The 25372-nt window shown below is 44.5% G+C and overlaps 1 protein-coding gene across 1 annotated transcript in view; it reads right to left on the reverse strand.

The window, feature by feature from the left end:
* Positions 1–11180: 11180 nt before the first annotated feature.
* Positions 11181–25372, reverse strand: part of LOC136964641 (anosmin-1) — a 35291-nt gene continuing 21099 nt past the window's right edge. The window contains exons 5-14 of the mRNA XM_067258770.1: positions 22817–23001; positions 22311–22440; positions 19353–19558; positions 18137–18281; positions 17769–17915; positions 15401–15489; positions 14098–14269; positions 13517–13737; positions 12402–12543; positions 11181–12280 (exon numbers count right to left, since the gene is read on the reverse strand). Coding sequence (XP_067114871.1) covers positions 12222–12280; positions 12402–12543; positions 13517–13737; positions 14098–14269; positions 15401–15489; positions 17769–17915; positions 18137–18281; positions 19353–19558; positions 22311–22440; positions 22817–23001 — 1496 coding nt within the window. The 3' untranslated portion in view covers positions 11181–12221. The remainder of the gene's footprint in view (positions 12281–12401; positions 12544–13516; positions 13738–14097; positions 14270–15400; positions 15490–17768; positions 17916–18136; positions 18282–19352; positions 19559–22310; positions 22441–22816; positions 23002–25372) is intronic.

The following is a 25372-nucleotide window of genomic DNA, read 5'->3' on the forward strand; positions in this document are numbered from 1 at the left end:
CTTCAGTTACTAGCCCGCTTCCCTCACCGCTCAGCCACCTGACTCCTAGTAGAGTATCGGTATGTCCTGTTGGATGTTAGTTTTGAGCTCACGAGTAGCATCGACCTAATTGTCAGTGTAGGCAGATAGAGCAACACAATATACAGCACTCGCAAATGAGATAATCTGTAAACACCTAACATTTTTATTATGTTTTAGAAATACCACTGGCGTTTTCCGTAGGCCGTTGCCTTCAGAATCATACAAGATCAGACTTGGCCAACAAATGTTTATTTTCATTGAACACTAAATGGGACCCTGAGGATGTTATGCTTCATTCCATTCCATGTGTCACTTCAAAGGCTGCGATGGGAATTAATTGACTCACTGTATAGGAAATATAGAAATCAAGCTTCTCTCATCTGAAGAACAGCTATCTTTAGCTTGAGATACATGAGACAAACGACAGTGCATATCCATGGCTCTCTTATCACTGCACTAACTCAGTCATTCCATCCCACAATACAAAGTCAAAGGGTTATGCAAAGACTATTTCATTTGGTGTTTGATGGTTCACTCAACTATTCATCTTCACCAGGATGTCAAGCTAATGTACCAAGCCCAATCGTCAAAATAACTGTACAGTTTAAAATATTCCAACAATGCACACACGTCATGGGTATTCACAGTATTCATTGTATCTTGACAGTTAATTGATATGATTTGAAAAAAAAGTTATTTCAACACATTTTCAGCGTTTATTGGCATACTCTCCAAATGTTTCTTTGCTTCAACATCATGAAGGAATGTGAGACCACATATCTACAGACTTCATAAATAAAGATATGCAGACAAATTATGCAGTACGGCAAACACTTGACGGCAACAAAAAAGAAATGTGAGCTGTATATTTAATAGAACGATGTTCTTCCTCTCTGGCAGTTTAACAAAACTTTTCATTATTGTGCTGTTTGCCCAGTTTCCCTACACTCACACTAGCTTAGTAATTAAATTCTCACAAAAACATTTTGTTTATGTAAAGTGAGAAGATTCAGAATAGTCTGTTTGGCAAACATCATTTAGCACAATTAATGAAGTAGTTATCGATATCTTTCCAGACTGTTTTGTCATAAGCAGGTCACCCAGACATGTATTGCTGTTCCATTGTTACAAGCCGATAGACACATTGAATGCATGTTTATTGCAGTAATGAACGTTGTGGAGTGTGGGCTGCTGAGGTATTGAGTTGATTCCCCTGATGAGGATGCGTAATCTCGAGGGCCTCGCATTTCGTGCTTGTGGGCTGCACTCACCACCTCACGTTGTTTATACTCTTCATCCTTGTTTGTGGTGTCAGAAAAAAAGTTGGAACTTGCTCCTGGAATTTTCCACTTAAATACCATGATGAAGAGTGAATGGGTGATCTGCATGGTATGGGCAAAGAACTTCATGCAAGGCTTTTAAAAGGTCTCTCATGATAGTATCGTATTGTTTTTGCCTGCTTTTCTCTGGAAAGGCTTTGTTGCTCTGTCCACATAAAGGACATTAAGTAGAAGTATTCCAAATGGTTGTTAACACGTCAATAGTCAACTTACCACTGTGGATGCTGACCAAAATAAGTGGAAGAAACTTATAACCAGCACTTGTAGGACGTTCATCATTCAGTTTATTCATATTTGGCAAAAGAAAACTTTCAGCTAAGTGCAAACAGCTATGGCACGATGAATAAATCTTCTAAAAGCTTCTAAGAATGCTTTTTGTTCCTTATTCCACATTATTAATGGTGTGATAAATGTGGTGTGGCAGACTGGAGCTAGCCCCAGAAAGGGCCTGTGTTGTGGAATTGACAGACCTTCCTTGATGGACAGCTTTTTAGTGTGGTTTGTTGTAAATGAAGGAGTTGGAAAAGAAAATGGAAATGTTTTGCCTGAGGCAACACCTGTAACATGACTAATATGATTCAGTCACCATGCCGTTGCTATCTGTCACTCTCAATCTTCATAAGATGTGTTAACTTCTGAATAGACTACTGTAGCCTACTGAATAAAGAAACTGTGAATGGACACAACACGTAGCCAATGTGATTCCAGTGGCCACACATCCTGTATATTGGTGGGGTGTGTCCTGGAAATAGCAGAGCTAGAGGAATGCAGGGTGATGGGATGGTAGCCCAGTGAAGGTTCATTTTAATGAGAAGCAGACAGACTGGAGGAACCTAGTGGGCTGTTATTGTTGTCCACAGGTTGGCTTTGGCTTCTCATGTCACCCCTGCAGGCCATGGACCCATGAATATTTAAATAAGAACGAACTTCCTTGAAACATCAATCAGGCCCCCATCTATTCAATTAGAGGATTTGGATCAGAGATGTCCAGCCGTCAGCTGCAGCTCATGATCAGAAAACACAGCGCCCATGGCAACGGCAATGAATATTCCAACCATGTGGACAATGAGTCAATATGAAACAGGCTTTTTAAATGCTTGGCAGACCTTCAAGAGAGCAAATTCTCTGCTCATGTAATTCTTTACTTGTACTTCAACAATTTGTGAGCCTTTCAAAAGAGGATTAATATGCCACAGAAAATATTGAGAATTGAAATAACACTGAATGAGAAACCTATTTTCAGTCAGAACACACCATGGAACGTGACTAAACGTTAGGTTTTCTCAGACCTCCCGTTTCTGCTACATTTCAATGCACAATGAATGCAGATTTATTCTTCCAATGTTAACAACAGAGGGGATTAGTAAGGAGCAGACAAGTAGGTGAGACAGATGGAAGGGCGAGCGACATAGAGAGAGACAAGGAGCAAGACAGAAAAAAGAGGGAGGCTGACAGAGATAAAGACAGAGACCAAAAGAGAGAGTTACAGAGAAAGACTTTGACTGATGGACAAGTTGATGCAAATTAATAAGAAAAAAATAGAGGTCAACGGACAGATAGTGGTAAAAGAAAGAGAAGAAGAAGAGCATGAGAGATTAAATATAGCAGTGAGAGATGAGAAAGATAAACACCTGTTCAAAGCCATTGTATGAGGCCCTCTGCAATGAAAAGAAATGACTCAAGCTGGCAAAGCATCAGTTGTTTGGAGGTGTGTCATTTACTAGTCCTGACATCTCTGACAATGAGTGATTGCATACAACAGGCCAGGCTCCTCACAACCACAGCAACACACAGCCCGGAGAGGGAGAAAGAAAGAGCCTGCTTTTGAACACCGTTAGAGACCTATCATGTGCTAACAAGAGCCAGACACATCAGACAGAGTGCTGTTCTTGGCAGCCAACGCTGGGTGCTCTATGAAAGACAGATCTTCAAGCAAGACCAGACGCTTAGCCATAGGGATTTCACAGAGACCACTTGAGTAGTTAGTTAATAAAATGTTTGGGTTTCATATGATTTTTTTTACATATTATTGCTTCCTGGTTCAGATTTGGATGTACTGATTAAGTTAATCACCCTGGACCCAAGTGCTGTACAGGCAGCTCAGGGTGGTTGGTTATTGCAGGCCTCTGAAACACCAGAACCACAGTGGGATCAGTGGAGGTGAAGAGGTCATGACGGAACAATAATATTTAGCATGGGTCCTGGTTTAATCACATCAGGCATTCTGTGTTTGCGGCATCATTACTCTTGCTAACCTAAAACTCTACAGATGAGGCCCCAGATTTCTAGGAATGCACCCCCCCCATATACCCCCCCACCTACCCTCACCCGCCGCTACCTACTCCCATCGGCCCAACCTGCCCCCCACCCGACCCCCGCCCTGAACAGCAGTAGATACATCACACAAGGCAGAGTGGGATGCTTATTGTCTCTCTTCTCACTGTGTTGAACATCAATACAGCTCAGCTTGAAGTTCTGTAGCTACTGTTGTTTTACTTGACACTATAGTATACCGTCAGTAGAAAATTAACGTCTGACAAACCCATGTTTGGAAGGCCAAATGTTTGGAAGCACGTGACCACAGCTTCACGTGCACACATGACTGTGAACTATTGTCCAGCATGTGTTTCTGCAGAGAAAGACAGGTATGCAACATTCCCAGTTCAAACTAGAACTTTCATCTAAGCAAAGAGTATTGACTTTCTGCTTTACTGTAAGTATCATTAAGATTAATAGGGTTTCTTCCCAAGTACCGCAAAACGACAATGGTAAAATATTGTCAGAGGGTTGAAAAGGATCTGTAATGCATTAAGCCTCCTTCTTGGAGGAGCACATGAAAGGCACTGTCCTCATATTAAACAAGACAATTGGAAGGTAAAGGACTCCCCTCCAGAGAAATCAAAAACAGTCTTCAAACTTTCATACATTGACAGTGTGGCATCAATCCATTTTAATCAAATTATGTTGACATTTTGGTTTTTGAAACATGAAATTACACGTCAAAAAGATCCCTACGTTCACATCAGGGAAGCTGGTTTAAATCAATTCTTCAAGCCGTTCTATATTTCACTTGCCTTTGGAGTTGTGCTGTAAAGGCTTCTCTCAGTTGAGGTAGGGATGAGCTGTGTAGAGAGGGGGTCCGTAGCAACATCATAACAACCAAACACACTACACAACACGTGAGAGGCTGAACACTGCCAAGACACTGCAAACATAATATGAAACTGTAAATCAACTCTGAATCAAAGTGGGAAAATGTTCATGCTCTCATATAATCTGAATTCTTGATATACGGTGTATGACCCATCTTGGCACTGATAGGGAGGTCTTCATCCCTTGCTTTTCCCCTTCAGGAAAACATGCTGAGTTATTGTGATTCTGTCTCCTGCCTGGACTCTGAGATACACGTGAAGCATGTTCCCTCAAAGCCTGAACTACAGTTAGCAATGGAGATTAAAAGGGCAATCTTGTTCCACAGTTCACCCACAAAACTGTTTGATGTTGTACTTCAGAGATTATGTTGTTTTTACCGCACTGTACTGTGTGATACTAAACTGTAGTTGAGATGTTGTTGCACTGCCGTTTAATTCTGTTTGCACAGTGCATGGGAGGTGAGATGTGGTTACTTTGCCCTGGGCCTGATAAATACAGAACATCCCTTGACCACCGAAATACATGTTAGAATTGTACACTTCTGATCCTACATTATTTGTATGTTGCTTCAGAGGAAAGAGTCTGCTAATTAATTAAAAAGTAAAGCGTCGTGTAATTCTTAGCAATTCAATGAAGTGTATCTTCATCCAATATACATTATTTTAATTGCCTGGTCTTCAGGGTTTGTCAGCCGGAAACATTGTTCCTCTACTCAGGACCTGACAGATGACAACATGGAGACTGATGAGAACCAGTCAGTCTGCATAACGTCACAGAAGTAGTCGATAATAACATTCATCCCAGGGGCGGTCGGTGGCTAACGGTCACCTATCATCAAAGTGTGGAAAAAGAGCTATCATTTCCCCTCTAGCTGCGCAGAGCTAACCTCCCTAACATGTATCCCACATGTTCCCCTCCTCTGGGGTGTCATAAACGTGTTACAGGCAACACGGCCACACCGGCCCATCCCGACACCAAATCACACTGTTCCCTCGGCTCACCTAAATCTGGCCGGCTCTCAGCACCTTAACACAAACGGAACTGTTTATGTCACGAGCAGGGTCCAAAACAGCGTAAAGGCAACGATGCATTCAAACAGGGATTTTTGTTGAAACTCGTCATGCTGTCTGTGACACGATGGATTTATTTGAAGACTAGCTCCATAGCACCATTATGCCCGACACGTGAATATCCCTCATTGATGCAACTTTACACACTGTCCCTACACAGTACCAGGAAAACATGCATACTTTCAACACAAGAAAATACACATTGGCTGTGAACAGTAGCGTAATGAGAATATTTCATGTGGCGGTGCACAAAGAGAGCAGAAAAGCAGATAACGTTTAACGGGAGGTAAGCAGGATGCATATGGGTTCAGTCTCACTGACTGTTCTGCCTGTGAGTTATGGCCTCCTGTGTTGTTCCCCTCACCATCTGACAGCAACAAACCAGAAGAGGCAGCCTCACAGAACCAGGGAAGGTGCTGCACCTCCCTGTGTTGTATATGAGAAGACCAAAATTGTGAAGAGTAACCCTGGTGGGTGACACTTAATTACATCTACGGTGTTCCAATAGTAGATGTGAAATGATGCAGGTGCATGATTCGCATTTTACAAAGCACGCCGTCGTACAACTGTGACAGTTGGATAATAAGTATATTGGTTGTTTGAAATACTCTGACCGAATGTCTAAATCAAATTGGCTTAAGAATTCAGTTACATTTCAGAATTTAAATCTTGATCATTTCAGACGTTTCGTATTTTACAAATAATTAGCTTGATAATCTTTGTAGAATTAAATTAAATCAGTTCCGCATGAACAGTGTGAACATATTCCATACAGCATGATACAATAACAGTACAGAGGCCCCTCAAACAGACACCACAGGACTAGAAAGTGACAGTGGCTCACATTCACCAGCCTCTGTTTGACATCATGTTTTGTTAATGAGAGCCAGCTGCCCACAACATCAAAATTGAACTTTATGCTAGTATATAAAAAACATAAAAGTTAGTGCTTTAAACACGTCCAGATTCCTTTGTATGCCACAGGGCAGAACAGCCTGCTAGTTGGAATTATAATCAATGGTGCCTGTGATCATCAGGGTGGAAATGAGCTCTCAGTCCAGGAGTACACACACACACACACACACACACAGACACACTCTCACATACATACACACAAGAGCAAGATTTGATATTTGTTTATAATCATTGTGCTTCTCGCAGCCGTATGTTGGCACGGTCTCCATTATATTTAGAAGCAGTGTGTTGTTATAAAATTCTGTATCATTGCTCATACTGTTAAGAAATTCAAAAAGTAGTCAGGGCAAGTGTCAAGGGTGTTGTATGAAAGTATGTGTGAAGACAATACACTTTTGTAATTTTAATTAATTTGAATTTGTCAAAGGAAAACCAGAAATAGCTTCATATGTGTACTTGAGAACTAGATGCTGTGAATATATTCATTTTAGACTTCTTACACCTGTCATGTTCTACAGTGTGAACTTAGTATGAGCATTGGATAATTTCATTAACAAGTTCACATGTGTTACCTTCATTTGATTTACATTTAGTCATTTAGCAGACGCTAAACAATCTAAGAATACAACAATTTAAATATAAAATAAAATATATATAAAAATAACAATAAGAATGAGCAGCGTGAGTGGTCAACATAGTGCAAACGGATACTGAGGTAAGGTGGCTTTTGCATACTGTAATTTCCATTAGATGGACTTGTAATAGTTATATAAGTGAATGAATGTCAATGGGAGTCCTTGGCCTTGTTGAAGAGGCCAGTAGCAGATGGAAAGAAACTGTTCTTATGGCGTGAGGTTTTGGTCCTGATGGACCGCAGCCTTCTGCCAGAGCGACTTACAATAAGTACAAGGACATTCCCCCGAGGCAAGTAGGGTGAAGTGCCTTGCCCAAGGACACAACGTCAATTTTGCACGGCCGGGAATCGAACTGGCAACCTTCAGATTACTAGCCCGATTCACTAACCGCTCAGCCACCTGACTCCCAAATAACCTTCATTTTATGTTTTTCTTCAGACAAATGACACAAAATTAGAATTACAGCATCCTTTCCTTTTCACACAATGTTTAGATTCACTACTGAGTTGGATGTTTTCCCTACAATCAGTTCTTACATCCTCTGTGAGGATTCCATGTGAACCCGAAGCCCAGGTCTTGCCTTGCCCTGGTCCTTTGGGGATGGCGACCTTTCACCTCTGACCTGCCTCTGAGGCTCAGCTACCGTCCAACTCTCTGACCTCTCGGCACACACTGACTTCAGAGGAGAGAGGCGAACTCTAGACATAAAGTTACCTCTTGCCACCAGGCACGCCTTGGGCTGTGAGTGGAGAGCTCTTATCCCCTTTGTCCAAGCAGTAAACATTGCTAACACTGTATTACTGAAACTCTAGTTTAAAGTCACAGATACAGTGTTTCAAAGTTTCCAGTTATTTTCAGTCTAACAGTAGTATTTGGTAGTATTTGCATAATTTGGTGTATGCTACGCATCACGTGACATTTTTACGAGAGGCCTGAGAGGAATTTATATGGTACTGTGTAGCATTGCAGTACCAATATCTAGACACAGCTGGGCTGAACACTCAAAGTGGAAGAAGACATATGAAGCTGAAAGACAGGATATAACTGTATTAATTAGGAACAGGGTGCTTGGGTCAATATTTGTTTATTTCCAGGAAGGAGCCGTAACAGGATTAGTGCTAATCAGAGCAGATTATATGCAACTATTACTTGGATGGATGATAGTCCTCAACATAATCTCTGCACTTTGTAGGAGCTCAAGGAGAAGGATGTTTGGTTTGGGAAGAGGGATCTAGATAATGATTTCTCAGGGGAGGATTTCTTTTGTAAACACAAACTAGAGTCTCAGTGGACCTCTTGTTTACCTTCGACCCAGCTTTGAGAACTGGCAGCCTGTCGTCTCCTCCACAGGTTACCTTCTGCAATATGACTCATGGGAAAAAGAAAAAAAAACGTTTTAAAGGTTGGGTGCATCTGAATTCCACTGTGTCCTTGAAGGTTAATACAATATGTCCAGGCAAGCACTGAATGTTCCAACTTGGTTACTTTATTCTTTTTTCTTCTCAAACAGACAGCAACACTAGGATGTGGAGTTGTCGTTTGTGAGTTTTTGCACAACCCAGTATATCCATTTGCTTATTTGTGCCTCTTCTTAGTCTGTGTTGCTCTTTGCAGAGATGGCAGATATTTAGCATGTAGCATGCTCATAGAATGTGTGCTAAGCACATTCTCAGGTCCCACATACACATGCTCTGGACTTCATTAGACTTAGACAGAACATCCTCGCGGCCTGACAGCCAGAGCCTTTCATGTGTCTGCTGCCTGGTCCCACTAACCAGAGCCTAACCAGAAACACGCCACAGCCCAAGGCCAGGTCAGAGTTCCTACCAGACCACAACCCTATAGCAACATGGACTCCTCTAATGGAGAGAAAAGACATTCCAGTTACTTTTGATCAAACTCACAAAGCTCATATCCCGGTCATTCATATCTAAAGGGTTCACAATGCCAACCGAATAGTTCCAGGTGGTGGTGACATGAAAACCATTCTCTACTCTGTGCCAGTGACAAAAAACATGCCTTGGAACTCAGAAACATGGGAGTAGGAGAGGGAGAATTGAAATGGGTTAGTGTCGTGACCACGGAAGCGTCCAGGGGTATTGGAAAGTAAGTGCACTACAAACAAAAACAATCGTGTGAAGAATTCCCCCTCCTCCCTATGAGGTGCAACTGATCCTGTTCGGTCAGAGTGGGGGTGTCTTAGAGCAGGGAGGTTGTTGCACATGCAAGAGGAAAACAGGACAGAAATAGCGTGCAAAGTTTGATAAATGGCAAAGCATGGTTCAGTGCAGTTTTAATATGCAGAACGGTGCTAAGAGGTCAAAGGAAATGTCTTGGAGACACAGACAGTCTTTGTTACTCTCCTCTGAAACAAGGTACTGTTTTATACTTCATAATATTATAAAGAATAGCAATCAGCTGAAGACTAAACAAATGACAGGCATGGTTTATATATAAAAAAAACAACTTTTGTATATTGTTAAAAAAAGACTGTGTGATTGGATAAAAATGGCTTTCGACCACAATAAAGGACGTGATCACGTGAGGTGAATACGCTCGGTCCCACTGCCTTCCACTGTCCGAGACAGAACCTCCGTCCAAATGTGTTGCTTTTTATTTGGCTGTTGCCGTTTTTCTTCCCTTTCACGTCGTCAGACATTTGGACACAGCACAACATGGCTCAAAGGAGGCTGGGGGCTTTTGTTTTGAGGTTTTCACACTTGATGACCGTGGTATTTGGTGTGCGTGAAGAGCGACTGAAAGGGTGAGGCACTGGGAGGGCTCAGAGAAAGCAGTTTGGGCTGAACATTGGCTCGGCTCCTGGAGCTAAGAAGAGGATTAGTGAGCGCAGACTGAGAGGAACTAAGCTGTTATGACTTAATAGAACTGCATATAAACAACATCTCAGAGAGGAGAGAGGCCAAGCTCGATGGTCTCCGTGTGCACGAAACCAGGACTAAGAATAATTAGCTCCTCACAGTGGAAAGTGCTGGGGATGAAGGTTGAGACCAGGCCTTGACCACTTGGAAATTTGGACGTTCGCTGAGGCACAACAGCCAATTGTCTAGACTTGTACGGCTGCTGTGGTTCCAAATGCAGGAGCTAATTTTGGTATTGGTGCAATTCTAACCCTGAATATCCCTCTCCCTCTTTCTCTGTATCTCTTTGTATCTTAATTTCTATGACACAATGACAATGGAGTCATAGATTTATACTGTACTTCTGCCATACCACCCGGGAACTCAGGTTATATGACAGTCCTTGAGAATCGAATGCATGCTAATTTTCCATATGAAAGAAGTGGACAGTGAAAACATTAAGCAGGTTGTTTGCCAAACCACGGGCAAACATCTCTGGTTGTCCAAAACAAACTGACTAGGGTGACTGGAGTACATCAAACCTGTTATTCTATAAGGATGGTGTGGCTCAGACAGGTGTGAGAGGTAGGATTCTTAGCACTGAACTGCTAAGAAAAGGTGATCACAATAACTGAAATGACTGAAAAAATCAAACCCAATATTATAGCACCACACGGTACATACCTTAACCTCCCCCACACTCACACATATGCCATTTTTGGTATATATAAAAATAAAATAATACACAATTACTGCAAATGTTTTGAACATCACATAGGAAGAATATGATAAAAATATGAAAAATTATAATCTTGTATACACAGAAAGCAAGAGAACATTGCTTTAACAGATTCAAAGCTCTTTAAATACCCCAGTACACTCAAAAGCGTGGCATTATGCTGTGGAGCACCCTGCCCTGGTCACCATGCATTCACTGCGGCTGCTAAGCTCTGAATGACCTGTTTATTTAGACTGCTGGAGTGCGTGTCTCAGTCTCCTGGGCAGATCAGTGAACACACTGTGTTAGGAGTCTAGCAATATGGGCGTTCCAGCCAAAACAAGCAACAGCATCTGCCAAATAACCTCATGCTCAGAGAGTACACTGAATTTTGACGGTTCATAGACTTTCGATCAAGCAAGAAATGGCAAAGGGTATAGGTTAAGGATTATTTTTTATTACTTAGCAGTTTGTACAGTTTCTACCATGGAAAAATAACATGTAACATAAGACTGTATTTACAATTCCATTTTTACAAAATGTCTTTACAAGATGTTTTGCCAGTTCAAAAACTCTAAGACTAAAACACACCAAACACACACATCCACGCACATCCACACAAATCAAACTTTGTAATACACACATAAATAAATATAGACATTCACTGACTGTTTCACGACAAATATTTCTACAGCCAAGAACATATACAATTCCATCATTTGCAAACAAAGTTATAATTTCATTAATAAACATGACATATTATTCCCCATATAGTTCTCTGTTAATTAGTTAATGCTAACATATTCAAAAGAGGTAACACAGAAGTATTTCATGCCTACACAACACTAACATTTGTCATGCAAAACCATTACAAGCATTCAATTTGAAGCTGGTAATTCATTTACAGTAAAAATCAAATGTACTTCTACATGCAACATACTATGAGAATTATTTTTTTGATTAAACTAGACTGGCTTTAGTTACATTATTCAACAGCACATACTGTATGCCTAAGCGCCCTCTTTTGTACTTGGGAAATCAAAATAAATAGGTGAAATCAAACTTTCCTCACTAGATGAATAAATGATTGTGTTTTACAATTGTACAGCATTTCCTCCATTCATATCCTCGGTGTATTCAAGGGGTATTCAATCACACTGCAAACATGTTTCACTGACATGGGAATCAATTTAGCATCATACTGTTCTTTCAATTAGGGTGTAACAGTTTGATGGCTCCAACACAAACTTTGTCCTACAGCCCCAAACGATGAAATATAACAATAAGAGAATGGCCCTAGAGTATGTTTCTGACTGTGCCAACCCCTAGTCAGTAGGTGGTATCACAAGGGACAGCTACAGTTAGGAAGAGAACCTATAGCACATAAGTAGGGGGTCAGATCAGAATCTGGTCTGCTGTGTTTGTTTGGTTCCACTCTCTATTCCCTTCCTGGGAAACGGCGCTGGTAGACATTGGATCTGCTCCCAAAAAGATCACGCTAGCCAGGCCTTTCAATGCCTCTCTGCTGACGGCTTCTGGTGGTGTGAGTGGTGCTGCCTGAGTCTGGGTCCTACAATGCACAAGAAACACATCTTTTATAGTTCGTAGTTGGGGTTTTTTAAGTCGAAAGAAAAGTGATACAACGGCTATCCTGTAACAGTGTTCAAACCAGATAGAAAGTTACTGCTTACGGTGTTGCAGGACGGGTAAGACACCGGGAGTCTGGAAAGCCTTGACAGTAGCAGGGCCCTCGCCTGCTGTTGTGATGACCTGCACCTCCAGTCTGTAGTATGTGGCCGGCCGCAGGTTGGACACCACCAACAAGTTATGGTCCTGGTTGGGGTTAATCAGAAGATGGCTTGGATGAAACGTTTACACCCAGTGAACAGGTCTGCAGATTTTGACTGTCAAAACATTGCTGAACCCACTGGTGTAATCCTGGGAGGTGTTCCTTCCTGTGCTCATGTCTTTCTTTCTTTCTCTCTCTTTCTTTCTTTCTCTTTCTCTCTCTCTCTCTCTCTCTCTCTCTCTCTCTCTCTCTCTCTCTCTCTCTCTCTTCTCTCTCTCTCTCTCTCTCTCTCTCTCTCTCTCTCTCTCTCTTTCTCTCTCTCTCTCTCTCTCTCTCTCTCTCTCTCTCTCTCTTTATCTGCAAAGGTGGACTTTGTTCTAGTAAAACCTGTTTTCTTTTTCTTCCAGCCTATAGTTGTATGGTGGTGGGGCCCTTTATTTATAGATCTGTCTACCTCGCTGGGCGGCATAGACAGTCCTAACGTGTTGTTGATAGAGGAGATTATGTAAAACACTGGGTTTTTCTGAGCTCTCACAGAGGATGAAAGAGGTACGAGGGAAGGTAGAGGAAAAGTGGGAGGCGGAGAAGTTCTACCAGGAGACAACACTCCGCCTTCAGATCTCTCCTTCCCCCTTTCTCTCTCTCTCTCTCTCTCTCTCTCTCTCTCTCTCTCTCTCTCTCTCTCTCTCTCTCTCTCTCTCTCTCTCTGTCTCCCTCCCTCTCTCTCTCCGTCTGCAAACCCCAGCCTATCAGGAGCTTTATGTAAAGAGGCCATCACTGTGTATCCTTAAAAATACCTCCAATGTTGACAAACACTGCATAATGAAACACTGAAAATTTTGATTTTCAGCAGTGGAAGAAAGCACCGTTAAGTAGCACACAGATGTTTTTCTGCCTGTGCTTCCTCCAAAAACAAATGACAGCATAGACATATGATGATGATATGAGGTTTATCTTTTCAGACAAGAGCAAAGGTGAACAGTTATTTGTTTTGAAAGTGACTGAGAGTAGACATACTGGAGGGAGGATCTGGGACTGCGAGATGATGCTGTTGGGAAGGCTGTTTTGTCGGCTCTCTGTGGTGACTTCTGCCCATGTGACCTGGAAGCCTGTGATTCGCTGATGAGCCAGAACCCTGGACACTCGCCACAGGAAGTTACCGGTGATGTTGCCCTCGTGGATGGAGAAAGAGGCTGTCAGATTCTCTGGCTTGGCCAACACCTTGGGAAGACCAGTGGCTGAGGAAGAGCAATGAAAAAAGAATCATTTTTAGACATCTGTATTCATCTGAGGATATATTCTCATCAACATCGACTCAACATCGACTCCCCTATCAACATAGGGGAGTCAGGTGGCTGAGCGGTGAGGGAATCGGGCTAGTAAACCGAAGGTTGCCAGTTCGATTCCCGGTCATGCCTACTGACGTTGTGTCAGTAGGCTTCACCCTACTTGCCTCGGGGGAATGTCCCTGTACTTACTGTAAGTCGCTCTGGATAAGAGCGTCTGCTGTCTAAATGTAAACATCACCATCAGGGCGCGGGACCGATGCTGATTAAATCTCAGCCAATTGTGTCTGGCTGTTTCTGCCTGTGTCTCACCTCCCTCCCCAGGGCACGGGATGTGTTTGTGGGTCTTGCTCCTGATGGTTGCGCAGGAGGGGGTGAGGAAAGTGGTGCTCTCGTCCTTGGCGCGTCTCTTCGACTTGAGCATGTGGACGGTGACTTTGTACTTGCACGAGAACAGCAGGCCTGGGAGGTTGATGTAGTTCTCCTGAGCCAAGAAAAAAATTATTCAGCCCTGATGACTTTGACATCATGTGGCCCAGGTCATGTCCCTTGTGGGCTACACAGATAATTAAATACACAGAGCCAGGGAGGATTGAATTTCCCTCCCCAGCATGTGGAACACGCTCCACATTACAGGAACACTCAGAACACTCACATGGTTAGGGTTAACACTGTTTCCCCGTACAAACACTTCTATGTAAATAGCCATTCTCTTTGTAGGGGTTCCAAATGTAACACATAACCTATTAGAAACCGAATGAAGAGAAAAACAGCTGAATGGATTTCTGTGTGAATTAAAATGAGGATCACATGTAAATCAATGTTGATCGATTCTTTCCTGTTTTTTAAGGCTGTGGACTAATACCGTTACATTATTCAGCCATTGATCTTTTAAAAATCGCCTCTTGCATCTCTTTTTGAGGAAAAAAGAAATGTTCTGCTTAGTCCAAGCTTTAGATCTCGCACTGGTAATAAAATGGCTCCACACTAATAGCCAGAGTTGGTGTGTTTTTTTCCCTTCTGATATGAAACAGCTCTGATTAAATCTGAATGAGGCGCCACATTCACACACAGGGGAACGAGGAGGAGCGCTGCTTTGGAATACTTCCCAGTGATCTATAGAAAAAGGATGTGCATATCCTAGCAACCGGAGATCAGGTCCCAAAAGAATGCGTTGATTGCCAGGCCTCTGCCATCCTGTATCAGCCTGAGTCCAGCCAGACAAGCCCTCAACCCCCTCCTCCTCCTCCCTCCAGATCCCCTGGACCCCAACCCTGCTACCCTCAAGAAATGCCTCTTCAGCCTAGACTCTCATGCTGGGGGTGGAGAGGGGGGGGCAAAGGCCCCCCATTCCCGGAAACATTGTTTTAGTAAATTTATTTTACGGCCCAGCAAACCACATGCTTGACCACACTGACTGAGTCATAATAACACAAACAACAGTGGTTAATTTGCCCAGTGCACAGCAACACACCAGGGCCTCAGACTCTCTGAGTGGAACTCTTTTCATTAGAGCGGTTGGCCTTGATTAGGACCAGACAGAAGAAGAGCCACGGAGCTGTGTAGTCGCTAGATGGTATGATCACTGTTGGTGAAAGAAGGACGTGGAAAGTACCTGTGTGACAGACTTCTCCGGTCCCCTGGTCTCATTGTGGCTACAGTACTCTGGAACCCACTGGACATGGTATCGGCTCACCGTCGGGTCTGGGGAAGAATGAGGGATGAAGGTAGAGAGAGAGACAGAGAGGGGGGGAAAGAGGTAGGGAGAGAGACAGTGAGAGGAACAGAGAGAGGGGGGAAAAGGGAGAGAGAGACAGAGATAAATAAATCACTCAGCCCGACCTACGGTATGTCGGCATAAAGTACTACAAAGCGCCTGATAAGAATGATTCAATTTCAGACATCATAATTGCGTGTGCAGCGAAGTGATGTTATCTGACAAATCAAAACAACTTGGAAGTCTAATCTGATCAATTCTCTGTATCAGTTTGATTTTGTCTATCACCGTCACCGACCGTCATAGACGCTAAAAGTTTTCATGTGAATATAATATATGTGAAAATCGTCCTATTGAATTTCTCCAGTAGCTATGCTGCGCAGGTCTCAACCATCACATACCAGCTTCTCTCTATAAACACTCCAGTACACAACTGTTGAGTGTAACCATCTAACTTGTGCAGCAGCAGGCAGCCCTGAGTCTGGGTACACCAGCAACATTCACTTCATTACGCTACACCAGTACCTCATTGACTAATCAGCAGTGTTTATGCTCCTGTAAACCCCCCCCCCCCCCCCCCCCCGCCCTCCCCCCCAACACACCCTGTTATTCTACTGGATTTATTATTCATCTAGCTGCGTCGTTTGGATGTGAAATGATACCACTCCGATTAATAATTGAGTTACACTGTGTTAGCCCTTGGCAGGGGCCCGGGTTGCGGTGAGGAGATAAAAGGGGTCCTTTGAAGGCTTAGACACGGATCTGGCGCGCACAGCCTCCGAGCACTTTGGAAGCAGAAGAGAGGGAATTACGAGGAAGGGGGAAATTGGGAAAAATAAACAAGATATGAGAAGCTGGGTCTGACATGGGAGGGAAGTGGTATGTAAAGCAAGAGCAGGAACATGGAAATCAGGTAGAGAGCGGCGCGGAAGACTTGGATAAATCATGACTGGAAACTAATCTCTGAAGCGTCGCCGACGCTGCTGGACTGCCTATTGTCTGTATGTTGGACAGACGGTGATATGTTATCTCGGTGTAACAGACCCTTCTGGGTCCTCTGGAGGCGGCCCAGACAGTCAGGTCAGAACCAGCTCTGGGATCAGGCCCTTGCTGCTGCTCTGGCTCACAGTGAGTGGATGAATGTTGCAATCAGGGTTAAGCTAACCTGTCTCTCCCTCAATCAGAACACACAGGACTGATGGGAAACCTGAGCCGGGACACCCAGGCACTACAACTCCCAGATCCAGCTGTCTGTTTACTGCAGTGGAACATGGGTGGTCAGGCTCGTAGGCAGAGTGATCCATCAGCCCAGCGAGGAGCTGTGCCCTCACTGCAAGACCAGGCCGGCAGTCAGTCAAGCCACAGGATCTGGCCCTGGCCCCGGCCCAGGGCTCAGTCAGTTCAATGCACTCCACAAGACTCTGGGCTGAACAAATGCCCAACCCAGTCACTATCACTCAACCCCTGGCAACCTCAAGCCCAGCCAACTCTTATAATGACTCTGGACCAGGAAGCATTACCTCTTCTTTCTCTTAATCTCTCTCTCTCGCTCGCTCTCTCTACCTCTCTTAACACTCTCTTTCTGTGATTCAGCAGTGAGCCTCTCCATCACTACCACCAAGCCTCACATTCAGCAAGGCTGTGCATTCTTGACTCTGCCTTGTGGAGCTTGGCTTGGGCGATGACATATATTAGTAACATAACATAGACCAGTGAATGGAACTTGACAGGCTTCCCTTGGTGCATGCCTTTCAAGGTTTCCACTCTGGTATTAATGGAAGGGCCGGGGCTAGGGACATATGCTGCAGGGACAAGCATTCCAACAGGTTTTAACCCTTCGACGTGCCCTACTGCCTGACGTCAGACCTTGTAAAACCCCAAATGGACTGTTTCAGCACTAATATGAGGGAGGGCTTTGTACGGGAGGATCTATTAACTACAGCTGTCAATAAACCCCATCACACAGGCTTGGCTCTCTGTGTTTATTGTTCTTTAGCAAACAGAGCCTCTGCTGCACCCGGCCCGGTGCAGATTTACACCCACTCACCCGGCACTCCCATTACCCCCGTCACAAAGACACATTGTTTCATTTATTTGATCTACAATATCCCATGCCGTTTCTTTCTAAATGAAACGTCCGCCGTGTAAGTCATTGAGAATCATATCCATAACCCTGCATTGATTAGGGGATAAAAGGAAGCAGGATGATGGATAGGACCCGGGGTAGTAATTACAGTAGAATGGAGACCAGGCCAGGAGCACATACCTCCTCTGTTCTTCCAGTAAACGCGGACCTGCAGCAGGCCGTCCTGGTAGAAGGGGGTGCCCACCTCCAGAGGCCCTGCGGGGCGTTTCCCCAGGGTGGAGGCAACAGGCAACATCTCCTCCTTCCTTGATTTAGACGCCAATTTAACTGGGGAAGAAAAGAGTTGAAGAAGTTGGGTACAACAACTTCACATTTAATTGGCATACTATCCTTTACCGGCCTTTTAATCATGCAATAATGATAAATATACAGTGCATAGAAGGATATTGGATAGAAAACTTTAACCGCGAGCATAACGAGATTTCAACTGAGGCTCAAAGGACTGGTTGTTTTCTTTCTTACCCCTACTCGAAAGCGGCATGCCTTACCCGAGTCCTCGTTCTGGCCTGTGGTGAAGTGAAGAGAGGCCTTGGAGCTCTTCAGACGCACCTGCCCCCAGTAGGTCACAGCCTGCAGCTCCACTGTGAAGCTGCTGTTCGCCTGCAGTCCCTCCAGGTCCACCCAGCTCTGAGCCTACCGACACACAAACCCCATCAGGACCCCCAGACTCAGCATCCTGTCTCACTCCCAGCCTCCAAAACCCCAAGGTCCTCCCCACACCCACTTAGCTCCACCAAGCCAGTCTGGAGGAGATGGAGCGCTGATCGGGAACACATGTGCTTGGGGATGCGACGAGCGCAAGGAGACAATGCACAGGCCCAGAGGCTGTGGGCTGCGTGAGGGGGATGTATTATCACAGCCTCCTGGGGCCTGGTCGCCTTGTGTTTGGCTCCCAGCATTCCTCCATCAGCATGGGCTTGATAGGCCCAGCTTATTGACTGGCCTTGTTTTTACATTCCTACATCAGCAGGTTGCTTTCAAAGCCCTGAGGTGCCAAAGTGGAAACCAGTAGTACATGTGTCAATAGGTGTCTGATATCTGCCACCTCACTCACCTCCATGGCATACCATCTGTTACTGATCTTTAGAACCAATTCTGGATGGGACGCTCTACAGACAGTATTGGTCTCACTGTCTGGACATATACGTTTGTGAAAATATTATATTTTTTAAAGCAATATTGTCTCTGATATAAGGTTTATTTCTGTCCAGTTCCTGGGTCAGAAGTATTCTAAATAACAGTAACTTTGACAAATATGCATCAAGTTTTCCAAGCAACACATTACATAATTCATCTCGCTGTAAATGAGGCTCAAATGATTTGTTGTGTTTTCTTTCCAAGTTTAACCATGCGCTTAAGAGAGCTTTAATTTGTATAAGGAAATAAAACAGTGAAAAGGGCATTGCGTCTCGCTGTGTGAAGGATGGCTTTAAAAGTTTGTTTCATCCAACATGCAGCCTTTCATTGTTTATCCTATTTCCCTTTGTGTACTTGTGGTTCACATTCGCAGTGTTGAGGCTGGAGGACCAAGTCGAAAGTAGGTCTGGAGCAGACAGAATTTGTTCTGGCTCAGCTCATCCAGACTCAGAACAGGTCCAGACCTGGACCCAGACCAGACCCAGACTGGGTCCCAGGCTTCAACTGGAGGAGACTACAGCTTCCATCAGCCCTATCCACACCTCGGAGAGACAGAGAGAGGATTACCCCATTGGTTGTCTTTCTTCTCTTCTTCTTGGATGGTACCAAGGACTTGCTGGCGACAGTCCAACTCCAGAAAACTTTGTAGTGATGGACAGGGATGTCAGGCTCCTCTGGGAGGGTCCAGTTGAGGCGAGCTGTCACCAGACCATCAGTACCCTGTGTCATGTTGGTAACACGCAGACTGGTGGGACTGGGAGGGGCAGACGGATCTGCAGAGACACACACACACACACACCAACACACACACACAAAAAGTCAGAGTCAGACAGCAGCCCTCACTCCAGCTGTTCTGATTTAAATAGAGACTAAGCCTAATAGGATACATAAAAGGCTATTGTTTCTAATGGATGACAAAGAATCATCTTGAGCTGTTTTCGCTTAGCAAATTTGAGGACAGCCACAAATACAGTCTGCATCAGACATGACAGCAACATGTTCCTGCAGTAAAATGGAGAAATAGCCATCTGTCTATCCATACTTGAAATGAATAACCAATTTTATCTTCCTTCGACAGGATTCATTACTAAACTGGATATCATGATAGGCGTTTTGGTTATTTCGTGCTACAAACCCGGGTAAATCTCTCCTGGTTTTAACAGCCTCTCACTGCAGCTGAGAAGGAGCCGTTGTAATGGCGTAGAGTAATTAGTCTTACATTGACAATCTGTCACGAAATGTTATGACAGGTGTCATGTCATGTCTATGACAGCGCTTCATGGGATGGAGACTGGGGGTCAGGGGTTAACAAACACATGCTGCTCACTTTGACTCTACCCCCACATTCCATCCTGTCAGAGTCGCTACCTAACCAGTGGGTGTCAGCATGTGTGTCCGTGTGCACTTGCACATGGGTGTGCGTGTGTGCGCGTCTGCGTGTACGTTTCCATGTGTGCAGGTTAATGCGCGAATGTGTGTGTAGGAGAAAGTGAGAGAAAAAAGAGAGAGAGAGAGAGAGAGAGAGGGAGGGAGAGAGAGAGAGAGAGAGAGAGAGAGAGAGAGGGAGAGAGAGAGAGAGAGAGAGAGAGAGAGAGAGAGAGAGAGAGAGAGAGAGAGAGAGAGAGAGAGAGAGAGAGAGAGAGAGAGAGAGAAAGAGAGAAGGAAAGAGAGAAGAGAGAGGCTTTGTAAGCCTGTTTTGAAGCCAGCCAGATGGGCTGTGACCTGGGCTAGTTGCCGGGAGGCTGCAGTGCTGATGTCAGCCTGGCCCCAGTCTGCAGGACTCAGGAGGACAGGGCCACATGCCAGAGCACAGGGAATCAGCCCATAATGAGAAAATGATCGAGTCTACAGCCCAGTTAGCTCATCTCCCCCTGCCTGCCTGCCTGCCTTCTCCCACCTGAAACACATTTGAGGTGGAGCGAGACTGGAATTGGGACGCACCATTTCAGAGAGCTGGCTAATGTTATCCGAAAGATAAATAAGCAGGCAGTTTTTTGCAAATTGCACCTAACAAAGTATGGCGGTGCGAAATTGCAATCAGATGATGTGGCTGTGCTATGTCAATAACAATGGAATGACAGAACGGCTGAGTTCTCATCAAATCCATGACAGCATCCATCAATCCATCAATGTCCGGGTTCTGATTGGACTGATTGAAGATCCGTTTCCAAGCCCTGCAGCAGAGTGCCGGTCCACCTGGTGTCTGGCTATGTCAAAACACACATCCAGAACACTCAGGGGAGCTCGTGTATTAATACCGCTGACAGGGAAGGTCAGCCAGCATACACCACCAAACACATTAAGACTTCTTAGTCCTCACATGAGCCACAAGATAGTGTGTGTTTTGGGTCCCCTGTGAACATTCCAGTATTTAAGATTTTTTTTTTTTTGATTTAGGAATTCAAACTGAAGACGAACACACAGGTGGTCCATGACACGTGAAGGATTTTCGTTCTGGCGATGAGGCGACATCTGAACTTTTTCTGAGCCATTTCAACTCAATGCAACTGAATTGCCTGGCACACATGGCCCGGTTTCTTATTGTCAAGCTGAACAGATGTTATCTGCTGTAAATCAAATGAAATCTAGACACACACAATATCCCGTTCATAAACCTGTAATTTACAAGAACTCATAGAAACAAAAGCTTGGCACTTTAACAGTTGCCATCTGCATCTGCAGTACACGGCTATTTAGTGTCATTCAACATGGAACACTCAGAGCAGCAAGGAGCCAGCACAAGCTGCCATCCTGAAGGTCTAATCTGGGCCAAAGATCTGAAGCAGGCCTACCTTACCTCATTCCCACATGTAGTTGAAACCTGCAATATCCTAACTAATTCAGACATATTACATTTTATATGACCGTAAAGAGGGAAAACCCCAACTTTGAAGACTTAAATGAAGATCTGGTTGCAAAACAGAGAATAAATGCTCTGCTGGTAGAATTCTTTTTTTTATGAGCTGAATTACAATTTCTATTACACTCTTTATTCAAGTTTGGAGACATTGAAGGAGAAATGCTGAGCAAACTTTAATCCTATTTAGTGTTCAGGATAGCTAGGTACTGATGCAAATGCAGTCCTTTCAAAAGCTTATGCTAAGCACTGATGGATTGGAGTCACCCAGCGAAAAAATAAATCATATAGGCCTAGACTTGCTTGATTCAAGCAGGATCTGAGCTGTGTACTACAGCAGATGTTTAAACCTGAGAACCGTCAAAGTTACACAAGAATAATGTTTCTCAAACCTCAATGTTTCGGCATTGTGCTTGTGCATGTCTGATTCAATTTCAGAAAAAGACAGAGTCACACGCACACAGACACACATATACACACAGCTCATGAGCATGTGTAGCTAAAGAGGGTAATTCAGGCGTTACTGAGGCAAATCAGCTTGTAAAGTTGTGTCCCAAAGGCTCCACCTGTTCCAAGGTCTTAACTGTAGCAAATGGGGAGCGTTGGGTGTCAAACAGGAACTGACACTCGAGGAAGGGCCACACACACGCACACAGACACATACGGACCTCTGTGTGAGCGGAAGTGTTTGCTGGGGGCAGTGAAACCGCGGGTCCCGTGAACATTGACGGCCGCCACTCTGAACTGGTACCATCTGGTGGCTCTGATGTCGGCCAGTTGGACGCGCTCCTCTGTAGTCTGTAGGGACAGATGGGGGGGGGGGGGGGAGCAAGCCCACAGGGGTCAGGGATCACGCAGGGTCATAGCTCGTGCAGCCTTTGCTGCCACATCAGTCATCTACATGTTTCTCTTTGGGGGAACGTTCAAAGACACGGTGTCTGTATGGAATGTGCAACCGTGTGCTACAGTCGTTGAGTGAGAGCAGTGATTCCACAGCTGTGTCATACCCGCCACACTTTTAGTCAACGTGTTTGTTATTTTCCAAAAAGGTTACGATGACCCCCGTCAGATGGAAGTAGATCAGAGGGATAAACAATGGGACTGTGACGTAGCACGCTGGCAAGACGCGCATCTCACCAGATGTGTTCCAGAGGGCTGGAGCGGCACGCCTCACCTGTGCCATGGTCTGCCACTCGCTGGCGTCGTCCTCACTGGGATGGATGCCATAGTTCCAGCGGCGCTGCACCACGTACAGGACGGGCTCCACCGAGATGTTGAACTTGGAGGACCAGCGGATGTCCAGCTGGCCTGACGGCTGCTCATGGAAGACCAGCTCCTTCCTCGGCTTCAGGGGAGCCCCTGTGGGAAACACATAACAACTTCCTGTGAGCCAGTGGCGGCGGTGAGAGGACATGACATCATGATGGTGAGGTGTGCCAACAGATAAACACACACACGCACCCAGACACAAGTTTCAATCTAGTTGTATCATTGTTCCACACATTCAACCCATTCAAACTCAGTCAGTGTACCCATGTGTGATAAATTAGAGATTTATTAAGTCCAGGATGGAGTGTAAGTGTTCCGCCACGACAGATTAACTCTCCCTGTAGGATTTATGACAGTTTACACGTAGTGAGTTGTTGATTGAGAGGTGGGCGGAGTGATAATGAGATGGAGATTGCAAAAAAGCGGTTTCAGGAGTACAGAAGAACGCCGAATAAATCGCACAGCTCCCTATAAATTACTTGGCGGCTCACAGCATTACTGAGCACCACACTCCTGTAGCTGCTTTGCATTCACAGCAATAAACTCAGCCTGTGGTGCAAACAACACACTCAGGTTATCAGGAACAGCGTGTGCTGTTAGAGAGGGTGGGGGAGGTTGGGGTGTGTCTGTGTGTGTGGGGGGTGATCTTGTTATGTCTCTATTCAATCTTCTAGAGGCCTCTTGATGTGATTGATTGATGCACATAAAGATGGAGTCGGGTCCATTTTCCAACCACATTTTCCAAAGCCATTTTTGTGTCCCACAGATAACAGGTCTGTGTAGGAACAGCTGTGTCCCATTGTGCCGTGGTTTCACAGCTCTGGCGCGTGTGTGTCTGTGTATTTGTGATACCCCCTTAACACTCGAATACACGCTTTTTGACACGCTTAAATACAAACACAACATTGTGTCTTTCCTCCAATCAGACTCCTCTTTTGTCTGTGCAGAACTCTTCCACACACACACACACACACACACAGACAAAAGGAAATCATCATGTGGGACAAAACAACCAATCCTGAACCTTTCTACACCTCCTCCCTCATGAAAATGAACTATTGGCTTGAGATCCTGTCCAAGAATGGTATTTATAGTGTTCATCTTTCAATGACCACACGCCTACTCTCCTGTTTCCAATCCATGATGTAACTCCTGTTGAACAACTATCAAGAGCGGAGTGCCAGTCCTACGTCATGAACGCGCCAACAAAAAGTCTTGTGTTATAATTCGACATACTCACGCACACGCTGTCATTATGACCTTTCTAATAACAAGAACCGATAAATGGGGGAGGAACATTTCCCAAAACACACTTCAAAAGTTAAATAATTACAATGTTTTCCCATAAATCCATTTATCCAATAATGGCTGCATCACACAGTCCCACGGTCCTCTCTGTCAACAAGGGGGATGATAGGGCGTCCAAGTCTAATGACTTTCTAGTGACCAAGTTACTGTGCTGGATTCACTGTTGTCAGAGGGAGGGCACTTATAAATGGAGACTGACAGATGGACGCGTGGATGTGGGTTGAGAAGAAGAAGAAGTTGTAGTCGACAGAATGCGAGACTGAGCCGGAGAAAGATGGACATAGAAGGAGATGGAGAGAGACAGAGGGAGAAAGAGACAGAGAGATAGAGGGAGTATAGGGTCTCTCTGAATGAAACACAGGAAAGAGTGGAATTTTTATAAACAATACTAAATAAACAATAACTAAAAGGAGAATTATCACAAATTCACACAAAAATGCTTTTGTATCCCACTGAAACCCCTGAAAAGTCTTCATCTGCTTCACCATCTGCTATGTTATACATATCCTATTAAATATTTCACATCGCAGCATGTCTTTGAAAACAAGTAGAAGTGGATCGTGTAGATGTAAGGGTGGGGTCCTTGGTATCTCTGTTTAGAGAAGAGGTAGCAAGCACAAAGGGATGTGCTTCGTTCATCCTGCCTATACTCTGTCAAGGACACATGCTCACTGGGGACCTTCTTCACCTGCACAGGCACACACACGCACACACAAACACACACACACACACACACACATCTGAGAGTGATCTCAGCAGTGGGAAATGCTCCATTTTGCACCACTCGTGTTGGGTAATGGCTTCCAGCATTGTGGATCATCCTGAACACACTTGTGCACACACAGAAACAATTACACTCTCCAAACCGTGAGCACATAATTAGACCTTTAACACTGGAGATTAGGATGGAAATTATCAAGAGTTTGACCGCATGGGTATCTAGAATATGGGTTAGGTTAAGTGAGAGATCAATCCTCGGGTAGTCAGACTGTCTGGATGGCATTAACTGTCAGCTGTGTCTCGGTGTGGGTGGCGGTGGTTGAGCGAAGACATCTCTGTATTGAATGAGTCTTCATTCATCTGCCTACGTAGTCATGGCTATTCATCTCCCGGCCCTGGTACGGCACAGAACCTGCACCTCATTCATTCCTCA

This window comes from Osmerus mordax, chromosome 2, assembly GCF_038355195.1.
Source record: "Osmerus mordax isolate fOsmMor3 chromosome 2, fOsmMor3.pri, whole genome shotgun sequence".
Lineage (NCBI taxonomy): Eukaryota > Metazoa > Chordata > Actinopteri > Osmeriformes > Osmeridae > Osmerus > Osmerus mordax.